This window comes from Misgurnus anguillicaudatus, chromosome 5 (genome assembly GCF_027580225.2).
Source record: "Misgurnus anguillicaudatus chromosome 5, ASM2758022v2, whole genome shotgun sequence".
NCBI classification, from domain to species: domain Eukaryota; kingdom Metazoa; phylum Chordata; class Actinopteri; order Cypriniformes; family Cobitidae; genus Misgurnus; species Misgurnus anguillicaudatus.
In genome coordinates, this window is record NC_073341.2 from 19774623 (window position 1) to 19789019 (window position 14397).

Sequence of the window (14397 nt, forward strand, 5' to 3'; positions counted from 1 at the left end):
GCGGCCGCTTCATATCGTCTAACCACGAGACGATTGATGGGACAATATAACTATCCGAGCGTCGTATGAAGTTTTAACCGTGCTCCTAATTTACCCATTTACAGCAGTAGCGATATTTGTCATTTCGCTAAAGTTATAGTGAACTACAAACAATCTTCTAACCACTAAACTAACCACCGAATGCACTGTGCCATATTAGCAGCGGAAGTCGGTTGACAAAATGCGGAAGAGCGAAGAATTAAAAAGGGGCGTGGCGGAATAAGGTGAATAAGCAATTGCAAAAGAGTTTTAATTACAAGAAATATCCAATATTAAGTAATGCCGCGCTCGTTGAGCAAATTAGCAAGTTATCATTATGATGTGGTCACTTATATATTTATCGTAACTATTGCATCCATTCTACAAGATGTCTAACAATGTAGACCTCTATCAGTGCAGTTCAATCACATTACAACATTATGATGTGACGTCCATTAATTTTTTACCTGTAAATTTCAGATATTGCAGATATTCAAATGCTAAATTCTTGTCAGCCTTCTTTTGGTTAACTTACTTTGTGTGCACTTCCGGTCAAAATTTAATGTAGATTTCGTTTGTTTTATGGCTAAGAAATTATTATTGTTTAAGGAATAATATCCTACCTTTAGGCCTTAATCCCACGTGGAGTTTTAAATGCATGTGGTTGTGTCCGTCCACTTGTTTCAGGAGGACACTTTACAACAAAAAAAAATTGAGGATACTTTAGTATGTATTATAATAAACTGTACATAAGTACAGTAGTTACTTTAAATTGTAGTATTATAAATGACACTTTTTATATTGTAGTATACCTTAATATCAACTAATGTTCAACTCTTTGGGATTTTTACTACAGTTTACTACAGCAAATACTACAGTACTCGTGAGGACCATTTATTATGAATCCCACTTTTTCTATATAATACACTTCCACATAAACTGCTGCAGGTCCAACAGAGCATCAAAAGACTTTTGCAACTGTACGCAGAAATCAAATGGTAGTGTACAGCGACCCCTACTGATCAACGTATGTCGATACAAAAAGTTACTATGAGGACTAGGTTGCAGAGCAGACGTTTTTATATAGTCCTAAAATATGCATATTTGTGCCAAAAACGTACACATTAAAATCCTGGCAATTTTATTGTCCAACAGTTTACCTCAACATTTCTTATGATACCCCAATGGCACTGTTCCTATACACGTTAATATTTGTAATCTCTTGCTACCGTGGTATGACAAAAACAGACAACAGATCAATGGCAATAAGCTTTTTATTTAAACATTAAGGCAGTGTCTGTTTTTTTCTGTTCAATTTTTACACTGCTATCCACAAAGCTTGCTGGTGGCCATGTTGAAATACAACAGTGTGATTATCAGTCTTGCAGCAAATCACATAAATATGTACAGCCTTTAGGTCTATTTACACTCCTTGCTATAATACAGTGGGTCTTAATAAAAAAAGAAAAACATATGCACAAAAAGGTTGTACAAAACAGATGCCACCCCAACATGTACTTAATTTCACCATTCCTACGATGGACTACCGTTACCCATTGTTATATCAGCTCTCTCCTCTTCACTCATATTCATCTTCATTACCGTTTAATGATTACAAATGAATAGCTAAGGAAAGTGCAACACTGTCCTCAGTAAAAGGGCATCTGACGACAAATCAAACAAACAGTCAAAATATAACAAAAGAAAAGGGGCAGGGCTCAACATAGAAAACACTTGATTTTAGAGTGACTTTCCACTAAATACAATACTGTCCGGAGTAGGGTTGCAAAGCTCGGGAACTTCAGGAATAATATACTATCCGCTTCCTCAAAATCTAACTTATCTTCACCCATGTGCTACAATTCCCCATACAGTATTCCATGAAATTTCCATGAAAAGTTTCCCCAAATTTTGCAACCCTAGTCCAGAGCGATATGTCTGAGAATGAATCTAAAATCAGAGCATTGGATCATTTATGCTTCTGTAAAATGTTAAACATAAGCAAGTTTTTGCACACCCTGTATGAAAATAAAAGGTTCTCGAATCGACTGAAAACAACACTAGGTAGTACACTAAAACTGTCCTCGAACATCAAACCGGAAAAATACCCCAAAACCGGATAAAACCCACCGCTGACATTTAATCTTTTTTAAATATCTTTCCAAACATCCCCAAGCGTTCAAGCCCGGAGAATACAATGAATATTGCAGTTTAAACTGTTAAAGATAACTTTCATATTAAAACCGAGTGACAAATAAAAGTCAAAAACAATACGAATTAAAACATTTCATTATATCTAACATGCATGCAAAACAATTAGTAATCCCACTGGAGAGATGGAAGCCGTTTTTCCAAAAGAGAGTCTGCGTTTAGTGAAGACACGCGTTCATTGTAAAATACTCCTTCACCACTTGTGTCTGTGACAAATTGTACAACCTTGACATAACAAGGAGAAAACAAACAAAAAAAAAAATCACATAGATAAAAAAAGTTGTGCGTAGTCAACTTGGTAGTTTTAACTTCAGAAATGTCAAATACATGGCACTTAATACTAGAATTACTTTTAAAACTGTACAATGGGAGGGAATACAGTTGACACGAGGTCACCGCCTCTGTAATCTATTCATCTATGTAAAGAAGAGATATAAACGCAGAATTATATCTCCCCAAATAAGCCCATGGAAAAACCAACCCCCGGGAATTTTCGCGCACCCAAACCTTGCTTCAACCACACAGAACAAAACCAAAGCAGCTCGAAATGTGTCACGTAAGAGAAGTGGTCAGGCAGCATGGCTTTTTCTCTTCGACCGATAATAGATGTGAGAGAACGTTTGCTGGGACATTTGAAAAAAATCAACATAACCCGATAAAGCAGCTTCTCCTAAAAAAACACGTCCATTCGCTCGACTCACACGGTAGGTGACGGAAACACAAATGAACAAAATACTGTATAAGAAAATAAATGCTGTGTAAAAAGCAACAAGAACTGTTTGCTCACTAAGTGCTTAACTCATTACATAAAAAAAGACCAAAATAACATATGCAAACAAGGTTATTGTACATTAAAAAAAGAGCAAACTTATAAAACTTTGCTCAACAAAAAATCTCCCACCAACAATGGAGATAACAGAAAAGAAATTGAATTATTGGTCAGCTAGTGCCAAGATCGATAATAATCTACAGTAAAAAAAAAGGTATGATGTTAACAACTGTATGTGTACCCTGTAAACCAATGATATGGCCTTCCATGTAAACTCTCTGCAAGATACAAGGACAGAATGTTACACGATGAGATGAAATTAAACATTCCCAGCATTGTTTAGCACAAGGTGAACCTGTTTCTCTCTGACCACAAATCGTTTCTTTTTCCATCACAGATGTGTGCACACGCTCAGATGAATGTGGCGGACACCCCAAAAGCATCAGATCTTAATATTGTGGTCTATTCACACCCAGAAGCCAATGTTAGGGGGGCTGTAGATTCACTTAACCTGCACATGAGAACTAAGACGGTGTGTGGTTCTCGTATACATCTCAATCATCCAGCCTTTGCAATAAGCCACACACACACACATAAAATTGCAGTTGTGTTACAGTATAAGAGTGCGTGTCCTGAGCAGTCTAATGAGGAATGCTCCAAAACGCATGAATGAGTCCATGAGTCAACTCTGATAAGGCCAGCAAGACGACACTAATAGTATATTTTTTAAAAAATGACTAAAAAGTGATTTTTCCTACAAGTAGTCCTGGAGTGATGGCACACGGTAATATGTGTGCACATTCACAAACACGCACACACACAGACACATCAACACACACGTCGAGCACAGTACTTTTACTAGCTGCGAGTGTGCTGGGGGCGTGGCCAACAGAGAAAGTTGTCCCGAGTCTTTGCTAGGGGTCGAGGATTATGAGAGTGTGATGAGTGTCTTTGTATGCGCATGCATGAATGTGTGTGGAGGTAATGGATAGGGATGTCAATATGTATCCATGATGTGATTTAACGCTGTTGCGTGTTTCCCGAAGCATGTCATCCCAGTTTACATGAACAGGTTTCTGTTCATAGAGCAGCAAACGTTCAGTCGCTCTAGTGTACTTGTATGGTACGCGTGTTCACTCGCTGTCTGACAGAGTCTCGTATTGGGAACAGAGCAGAGGCTTGGGTTCTTCCTCCCAGGTGCGGGGTTGAGTCTGGCCCTGTGTGGGCGCCGATGCTCCCGTCTGCGTGGGGGACGGTGAAGGCCCTGACATCATCCCGCTGGGGAGACGCATCTGCATGGTCAGGGGGTTACAGGGGAATGGAGTGGGGCCTGTGGAGAAGAGATTATTAGTAGGTAAACATGGTGTTTATGGGTGATAATTTTTTTATTATATATTTTGTGATAATTATGTATTAAATTAACTTTTGTGATTATATATTTTTTAAATACATTTGGTTTCCAAAGTCATTATTTTCAAATAATTTTATTTATTTTTTAAATATATTTTTAGGGCCTTTTATGCCTTTATTTTTGGATAGTGTAGTAGAGAGTTGACCAGAAAGTGTTGGGTGGAGATAGGGGAGCAGGCCCGGCAAAGGACCACAGAGCCAGGAATCGAACTCGGGTGCTGAGGCACTGGCGCTATATGTCGGCGCACTAACCACAGGGCTATTGGCGCCGACAAATTCTTTTATTTTTAATAGAAATGCACCGAATATTCAGCCACAGAAACTTTTCGGTTTTTGGCCAAAAGACTTGAAACACTGAAACAATACGGCCGAAATGTTGTGATGACGCAAACAGATACAGCAACCTACATGTGCTCAGTATCCCTGTGTCTCAATTCGTTCCCTAGCTCCCGAGGTTGTGAATCTGTATATAATTTTTATGTGGAGCGATCTGCGTCTGTGTGTGCGCGAGCGTTTAAGTGCACTCAGTAGTGCATACACGGAGAGACGCGTTTCAAAAAGCAAGCGAACATAAAATCTTTCTGTTACTGACAGGGCACATACAAACAAAATTATCTCCACAGTATTCTTTTTCTAATAAAAACATTTGTTTACGTCTTAAGTGTATGTATAGATTTTAGTCAGAAACCAGTCTGTGCTTATTTGGTCTTAAAGAGACGGTAACCTCAATTATTCTACTTAAGTCTGTGTCATTAATGTTAATCAAACAACCCAAGACAAAGAGACTTCTGTAGCTCTAAAAAATAATTATTATATTTCATTTATACAATGAAGACAGTGTTATGATTCATTTAATTCGATTTCTGTACCTAATGCTAATTTCAGACCTTACTTAATGTGCAACTTTGTTCTTTTCTATAAATGTTTTTTAATTTCTTTATTTGTTATTAGATTTTCCCACACCTTTTTCGCTGATCCGAAAAATAATCCGATCCGTGCCTCAAAAACTGTAATTGTGATCCGTCACACCCCTAGTAAAGTTAGTACACAGTCGTAGCCATAAATGCAATGGTACTAATAATTGGCATTATTTCTTTCGGTTGTTCGGTTTTCCACCTTTTTTTCAGTTTTGGCCAAGAATTTTCATTTCGGTGAATTCCTAATTTTGAATACTTTGGTACTCAATGTCATGGATCACAAGAAAATCCTGATATTTAGCTATATTAAGCCCTATTCGGACGGGATTAGTTTTACAGGGGGACCTCTGAGAAAATCGTGCTTCTCAGAGGTCCTCTGTGTTTTTCTCTGACGACCTCCGTAAGAATTCTCTGGTTTTGGCCAACGTGATCTGCCGTAAGGTCTTACTAATGCGTGTATATTGTATTTCCTGAGTCCCATTCATTCAGATATGGATGTTTTTTCCCATTCGGCAAAATAAAATAATTAAATCAAGACGAGCTGAATATCAAACACTGTTAAGACTGGCCACTGTAATATCATTAACGTTATAAGAAACTTCGTTCAAAGTAGTTCAACTCCGGAATGGTAATGTTAATTAATAAAAATAATAAATTGTTATTAATCATTATTTCTTCATTTCTTTGGGTTTATTATAAGCAGACAGTTATATAAAATACGTAGGCTAACGTTACTTTAGTAGGATTTGTATATTTTATTTTGATTTGTTACAATTTAATTAATAAATTACATGTTCTGTAATAATTTTACATTTAAAGCAAAATATTAAACATTACAAACACGCGTATCCAGAGCACGTGCTCTTCTGCAATGCCCAAATGCATGAAACAAACACTCCCATCTCTGGAATAGCCTGCATCATTTTAATCCCGTCCAAATCGGTACATAAAATCACAGACGTCCTGGGGGACACGTTGAAACTCAAACGTTGTTTGGAAAACTAATCCCGTCCGAATAGTGCTTTAGACACTTTTTAAAGAAAATATCATATTGTTATGGCCTGTAACATTTTGTCAAATATGATAAAAAGATAATCATTTGAAAAAGCAGAAAAAATAACCAAATGTATTGTACATTTATATAATCACCAAATTTAATTTTTACATAATAGTCTTAACATTTGTGTGAACGGTTTTATGAGCTATGTGATGTGTACCTGTAGATGAGGGTCTGTCCTCCCACACTCTATTGGTGAGTGGGGTGTGACGGTTGCAGTCTCCCTCGGAGTGGACAGAGGACACAGAGGACGGTCTCTCCCCTCCAGATAGACCAGGTCCGGGTGACTTTGTCTTGCGGCCATTAGAGCGCCCGCTTCCTTTGGATTTCCCTAAAAACACAAACAGACACCATTATCCACTGTCACCGCCACTGATTCGTGATGCACTTTGGTGCTGTCAAGTGATGTGTGGTTTCAAATATTGATCACTGGTAAACTGACACTGCACTTTACATACATAGTATCTATTTGATGGCAAGAACCTGCATTAACTTCAGTTGCATTTTTATTAACCCCATCCGTAATTATTGCTAAAGACAATTTTTTTGTTTGTTTGTATATTGAAGCAATGTCAGGTTTGCTTAATGCAAACATTCTCACAAGTGTAAAACAACAAACATTCTGCAATGAAGGCAGGTGGTATTATAAGAATTCGTTTGGCCCACCTGACAGGGAATAAGGGTCTTCAGAGCGGCCATCAGCTGATCCAGACTGCATGGCAGCAGCTGGCATGCCAACACCAACTGAGTTTAAGGAGCCTGAAGACGAGCGTTCGTCCATCTGTTCTTCTAAATTTCCCATCAGTGCTTTCCTAATGATGGCTTCCAAACCTATAGTATTACCACTTGCCTCTGGTGGCGGGTGACTGCGCACGTTCACGGGTCCTAAAAGTAAGAGTGCTTATTTTAAAATAAAAGCTTTTCTGACACACTTGCTAAGCTCACAAATGTTGGGAAATGTGTCTAAGCACATGCCGAGTGCATTTGGCAGATACTTTAATCCAAAGCAACTTACGTTGCATTAAAGGGACATTCCACTTCCTTTGAAAATGGGCTCACTCTCCAGCTCCCCTAGAGTTAGACATTTGATTTTTACCATTTTGGAACCCATTGAGCAAGCCCGTAGGCAGGGGGGGTTCGGGTGGTTCGAACGAACCCCCCCTCACTGCCAAAAGGTCCAGAATTTAAGTCTTTTTTCACGTGATTATTGTCATCATTGTTTTAATCTATGCTTGCGACTAATATTCTGGGTTGCTGTTTCAAATTAATATGATACATTATTGAAGCTGAACGCATGATTTCTGTCATTTTCTGATGCTCGTTTTATTTGACTCAACGCTCAGCGCTAGTTTGACTTCTGGCTGCGCAGACCGATCGGCATTTGACGTCTTAGCACCGCGAGACCAATTCAATAGTAAATGACTAAGTATGCTTTTAAGTAGATCTCGCGGTAGTGTGATGTCACAGGCCAACAGATCTGAGCTGCACCTCATTAAGTAAGATAAAGTCAAAATTATTCCGCGATGACCAATAAAATCAGACCAGGCAGACAGAGGTGCAACACAGGGGTCAGATGCGCAGTTAGTGGAAGTGCAAGAAAGATGTAAGTAATCAAACGCTGATATACAGCCGTTTATTGACGAGAAATATGACACGCAGTGACTGTCAAGGTGACAAGACAAGAAACATTACTGCAGCTGAGCACATATGGATGTCCAAATTTAATGCGCTGCTTTAACTCCCTCCAGTAATTCACTTCCTATTATTCAGCGAGTTTATTAACAAAATTCAACGCAACTCTTAAATTCTTTAAGATATCTTTTTTACTGTATGATTAGATTCACTGTGTTGTACTGGACTGCTGCGAAGCTTGAACTTGAAAACGCGTCGCACTCGCATCACGTGCGCGGTACAACGCTTCATCCACCGCTAACGCGCATGCACGGAGTTTAAATGAGCGCACGTTCATCTTTTGGTTTATATTTAAATAACAAAAGAAGAGAAAACCACTCATTGGTCCTGACTGTGATCTTCTTAGTGTTAAGCTCTGCTATTAAAGTGCGTTTAAGGTTTATCGTGGAATTTTGATTTTCTGAACAACTTTTACTAAAGTTACTGCAATTAACAAGAAGCATTTTGCTTCATTAATAGACAGTAAATCAGATGTGAGAAGTTTAAAATTAAGGCTTACGTTATGTTTACATCTTACACAGATAGTATGCATGCGGGGCAAAAAGAATATTAATGGGGTAATGTGAAGTAATCGTAGATTCATTTATGCTTTTTTAATAATTACAGTTTTCTTTCATGGGATATGGACCCCCTAAAGTAGCCTCGGCCAACCCATTTATAAAATTCTAGTTCCCTGCATATTATGTATTTAAGCATAATAAGTGTATAATAAGTGTGTTCATAATTTAAATTAATTTAATAAACTAATTATTGATGGCCTTTAGTTAATTCACTAAAAGGATCCTATATTCAGTAAGCTTATGTTTACTTGACATACCCCAGTGTGCCCAGGATGGTAAAGTAATGATTAAAATGTATTCCTAATGACCAACACAAATCTTCTGCATACTGACATAGTTTGAAATCTATAGTTATTTGATTCTTTGGTTTTCTGATATTTTAACATTCATATATAGAGCAGAGAAATTAGATTTTTTTTCCTGGGGTGCATGCCCTAGAAAAATACATAAATGGACCTTGGTATTTATAAAATTCCTGCGTACGGCCCTGCTCATAATTAAATACAAAAGGAGGAGAAAAACTGTAAAAAAGGTCCACTTTTTGAAAAAAAGAACCCCCCCTTTCAATAGGCTGGCTACGGACCTGTTGAGCCGATTTCCAGGTCTGGCGGTACCACTTTTAGCATAGCTTAGCATAATCCATTGAATCTGATTAGACCATTAGCATCGCGCTCAAAAAAATAAAAGAGTTTTGATAGAATGTTTTTCCCATTTAAAACTTAACGCGTCTGTAGTTACATCATGTATGAAGCAATATCGGAACTCTTTGGTTACTTTTGAGCACGATGTTAATGGTCTAATCCAATTCAATGGATTATGCTAAGCTATGCTAAAAGTGGTACCACCAAAACTGAGCCTATTTTTTTTCAAGTGAAATGTCCCTTTAAAGCTGTATATTAAATCAGTATGTGTGAACCCTAAGAAGCATACCAGTTATGTCTAAAATGGTTTGATTTTATGTGTAAAAAGGATTAAAAATGAGCACAGATTGAAAGCAAGAATCTGGTGAAGCTTCTCACCTGCATTCGTAGACGCAGGCATGTTGAAGATTTCTGTTCCAGGTTGACCCTGATCTATTAGGGAGAGAGAAAAGGACACATATAAGACTTCTCAGACACCAACCAATGTCAAACTTACGTTTAAAACCTATTTAAACGTGCATCAACTCACTGAATTCAGCCTCTGTGCCGACCACCATCTTTTTGATCATTTCCTTCTTGCTCTTGACGATGGCTGAGTTGCTCTCGGTCAGTTTACTGAAAAAAGCTGGTGGTTGAGTGCTACTGGCAGGAGAACGAGATCCCATGCTGCAAAAGAAAGGTAAAGAGAATGAGTAAACCCACTGACAGTACATTGTAATTTGTGTGTGTACGTGTTTGTATGTTTGCATACCCCTGTTCTGCTTGTTCGTTCGGGTAGGCAGCACTGGGCGTCTCTGGCTCTGAAACAGCACCTGGTGGTGAGACTGGTTCGATACCATCAGCAGACAGACTCGCAGGAGAGTTTTTACTCGGAGGAGACGACCTGCAATACAAATACATCATTGTACAGCAACACTAAATACAGTAACATACAAAAATCCACACAAAATCTTGCACTTACAAATTAATGCATGGAATAAAACAAGACCATGAAGTGCAAAATTTCACCACAATGACAATTTTTCATTTAATTTTTCATTTTTTCCAAACTATTTGTGACCATGTACTACAGAACCATAAGGGTCAAGAGTCATAAGGGTTAATTAAAATTGATAATGACAAATAATAAATGGGTCAATGACGTGAAGTTAATTATTTTGTGACGGTATGGATAAATTAAATGTAAAAGGGTTAAAATGTCAAAATAAATGTGCAGATTACTTGCATACATCCTTGCAAGTCTAAATTTCTGTTTTTATTTCATTTTAAAGAATATTTGGGGGATAATTGGAAAAATGTCAATGCAGTGTAATCGGTCTGTGTTAATTGATGTAACTAGTATTTTTTTTTTTATTAAAATATAAATATATTCATAAAAAAATGTGGAATAAAATATAATCATCTAGATTAGTGTAAAATAATTTGTCAAAGATTATTTAGAAAACAGAGCTGTTTTCACCATATGTCAGGACAAATATTACAAAAATGCATTAAAATGTACATTTAGAAATAAATACAATTATATATATATATATATATATATATATATATATATATATATTTTTTTTTTTTTTTGATGATTACGCTTGCATGCCATCGTGATGGATAAAATATTTAATATTCATCATTCTTTGGTGCAATTGGCGGTTACACCATTTGACATTTTCAGGTCCATTCAATCTTTCATGTAATTTTTTATTGCATAAAATTAACAAAAATACACTGTGCATTGACATAAACCTGATGCATGCTTTTAAAACAAGGTTTTTTTTTATGAATTTCTCATCTTGCCAAAGCATTTTGGTCACTGACCCAAATACATTCTCAATATATTTATGGTAGGACATTTACAAAATATCTTTATAAAACATCATTATTTCTTAATATATATATATATATATATTTTTACCCATACAAACGTATTGTTGGCTATTGCTACAAATATACTCCTGCTACTTATGACTGGTTTTGTGGTTTAGGATCACATTTTTTTTAAACAAATCAAAATCGACTAGATTTACTTACTTAATAAAGTCCCATCTAAAAGATTTATCAATGTATGTTATTCTTTGTAATCTTTCATTAAAATGTAATGACTGCCTCATCCAATTTCTATTGACATAATTATACCCAACACAAGGCACAATTTTAAAGATCCAATCAAAACTGCTATTGTTAGAAACTGAAATACATCACATTACAAAAGTTAAGTTGTTACCAGTCATTTTAACTGTGGACAACATTGTTTACCTGTCTCTCCCTCTTTCTCTCTCAGCAGCAGAGCCCTCTGGGGTGTAGCGCGCGTTGGGATTCGGCTCTGTAGGGGTCTGAGCCTGAGGGGCGCTAGGTGGACGTGTGTGATCTAGCACGGGGGAACTGTGGTACCCGAAGACTGAGGTACCCAGTGACTGACCTCCGATCTGCCCTTGCTGCGACTGACGTGTGTAGTCTTTAGTGATCACCTCGCTGTAGAGAGGAAACATTCATTTAGGGGACAAGTGTACATACAGGCTCCAAAATAATATGCCCAGTGCCAATGATCTATGTTAAAAACTGCAACACTGTTCAAATCATCATGTACAGTATAAATTAGCTGAAAACTCAGTGACATCTAGAGGAAACATTTGAGTGACTTTCAATGACTGGGGTGTATCCAGACCACTGTGACATCATTGAGACTAATTTACATTAACTAATCCCACTGCCATAGGGACAAATTTTCATTTCCCAGACTTACGCTGATGTGCTGGGCGAGCGTGACCACCCTCTGTGAGCCCTTAAGAGCGGGTGATGGTGACTGCTGTCCAGGAGAAAGTCTGTCCTCAGACCCGTATCGAGCTGCAGAGGGGAGGGACACACAAACACACACATTGTTAGCACATGTACATGTAGAGAAAGACACGAGAATACTGTTGAGTATTGTGCTGAGCACCACAAGTGTAAAAGTAGAGACACAAGTGTAAGCAATGCAGTCACAAACAGGCTCTGGGAATACTCAATGACGCTCGCATGTGTTCAGAGATCAAGCCGACATTATGTAGGCATCTCGCTTCGGTAAAGTGTAAAGCACAGCAGAAATGCTCGTAACAGCAAGAGAATGAAAAACAAAAGCAGAATGCGTGTTTAAAATGAGCTGTGAAGGCAGGAGAGACAGATACGGAATTAGTAGCACTTTTGGTAACACTTTATTATAATGTTCATGATTTAACATTAGTTAATGTATTAACCAACATGAACAAACCATGAGCAATACATTTGTTACAGTATTTATTCATCTTTGTTAATGTTAGTTAATAGAAATAAAGCTGTTCATTGTTTGTTCATGTTAGTTCACGGTGCATTAACTAACGTTAACCAAATTTTAATAAAGTATTAGTAATTGTTAAAATTAACTTTGATAAAGATTAATAAATGCTGCACAAGTGCAGTTCATCATAAGCCCCTTCAGCGTGATACAAGACCCTCCGCTTCGCGTCGGGTTCTGATCACACTGTCGGGGCTTATTTCCCGATAACTACCGGCTGCCTCTACATTATCCCTTACCTAATACACACCTACACACCAAAGGCAATTTTAAAAAGTGAATCGGACAATAGGTGCTCTTTAAAAAAATGACATAGGATCTCTATATGACAATAAACTGAATGTACTTCTCTCTCTCACAGCTTCATTTTGGTTTGATTTAAAGAGCACCTATATTTCGTTTAATAGTTTTAAATTTCTTTTGGTGTGAAAGTGTATGTTATATGCTAACGTAATATGCAAAGTTACAAATCCCAAAGTCTACAATGACGCAAGCCATCGTCTCCAACTGAAATCTCTTTTCTTGGACTACAATGAAAGCAAGAATTGTAGGCAACAGTTTACTTCCACAGCCAGTTGACATGGACTGGATGCACATTATCAAAATTACGCCCGCTTTTGACTCACAGCCTGCAAGTAGTCTACGTTTTCATATTTAAATAATTTACTACTGATGATTCCAACCATGATTCAATCACAAGTTTTGAGCAGTGTATAGTAGCGCTTGTTTGTCGTTTTTACGATCACAAACGCATCACATTTCCGCCAGACGATAATACCATGAAGTATTCAGCCAATCAACGCACTGATAGCTGGCCAATCGAACGATACCGTGTCTTTTAGAACGATGAGCTTTGTAAAAAAATAAAATCTATTTTATTTCAGAAATGCGGGGCATAGAGGAGCAACAATAGTGTACGGTATGTGGGAAAAAATGTGTTTTGAACCAAAACCCTCACACATACATTGCATTACACCAAATGCAAAAAAATATTATTTTTAGCAACATAATAGGGGCTCTTTAAAATAAAAAAGGGGACCTATTCTTGCTAAAGTCTGTTTGTTCTCTAATGTCAATCTCATTTAACTATGCTGTATATGGAATTTCCACCCACCATAACAAAAATGAGTTGTTTATTACATTCTGAGTAATAACAAATGTTAAAAAAGGACTGATGCAACCTGCAACCCAAGCTATTCAACTCTAGCCACATAGCCTACTGTACATCTCACCCTTACCCTACATCTCACCACAACTGACAACAAAAATCCCTTGCATTTCTTTCATTGATTGCTTCATGCAGCTATTACAATGCCATAGCGCCAGAGTGCCTCCCTTTAAAACAGGAAGTGAAACAGGAAGCAAATGCCAAAAGCTATGAAATGTTCCCCAAATGGCAAAAGAAGAAGAAAAAGAGGAACGCACGAGGCAAGCAGATAAGGAAGTTATGAAAGCACATCACTGCTGAATGAATGGGCTCTTAAAGTTCACCTCAGGATCTCTCTCTGGTCTAGAGAAGCTGTCTCCAGACCTGCATTCTGGACCGTTAGGGCGTAGAGCAAATGATCAAAATCATACGCCTGTGGCCATTACAGGACAAAAGCTCAAATGTTTATAAAGAGCTTCGATATTTGAAATTGTGGAAGTTTGGACTGAAATGTGCAGAATCTCCCCTCCAAATGTTAACTTTGGAAGTTTCAAAAAAAGTTACTTAAAAGGGAAGGAAAACCTTTGGTGGTCTTTAAGCAATGCTTCAGATGCTATCAAAGATAAAAGCATTAGGCAGAAGCATATTCAAAGAAAAAAAATACAAATGAA

At 37.5% G+C, this 14397-nt stretch overlaps 1 protein-coding gene across 2 annotated transcripts in view; it reads right to left on the reverse strand.

Moving 5' to 3' along the window:
* Nucleotides 1–1274: 1274 nt before the first annotated feature.
* The window catches only part of ncor2 (nuclear receptor corepressor 2), a 115543-nt gene continuing 102420 nt past the window's right edge, over nt 1275–14397 (reverse strand). For both annotated transcript variants that reach the window (XM_073867690.1, XM_073867689.1), the window contains 8 exons: nt 12012–12113; nt 11526–11739; nt 10027–10158; nt 9805–9941; nt 9654–9707; nt 7049–7267; nt 6543–6713; nt 1275–4328 (listed from right to left, as the gene is read on the reverse strand). In XM_073867690.1, coding sequence (XP_073723791.1) covers nt 4132–4328; nt 6543–6713; nt 7049–7267; nt 9654–9707; nt 9805–9941; nt 10027–10158; nt 11526–11739; nt 12012–12113 — 1226 coding nt within the window. In that variant the 3' untranslated portion in view covers nt 1275–4131. The remainder of the gene's footprint in view (nt 4329–6542; nt 6714–7048; nt 7268–9653; nt 9708–9804; nt 9942–10026; nt 10159–11525; nt 11740–12011; nt 12114–14397) is intronic.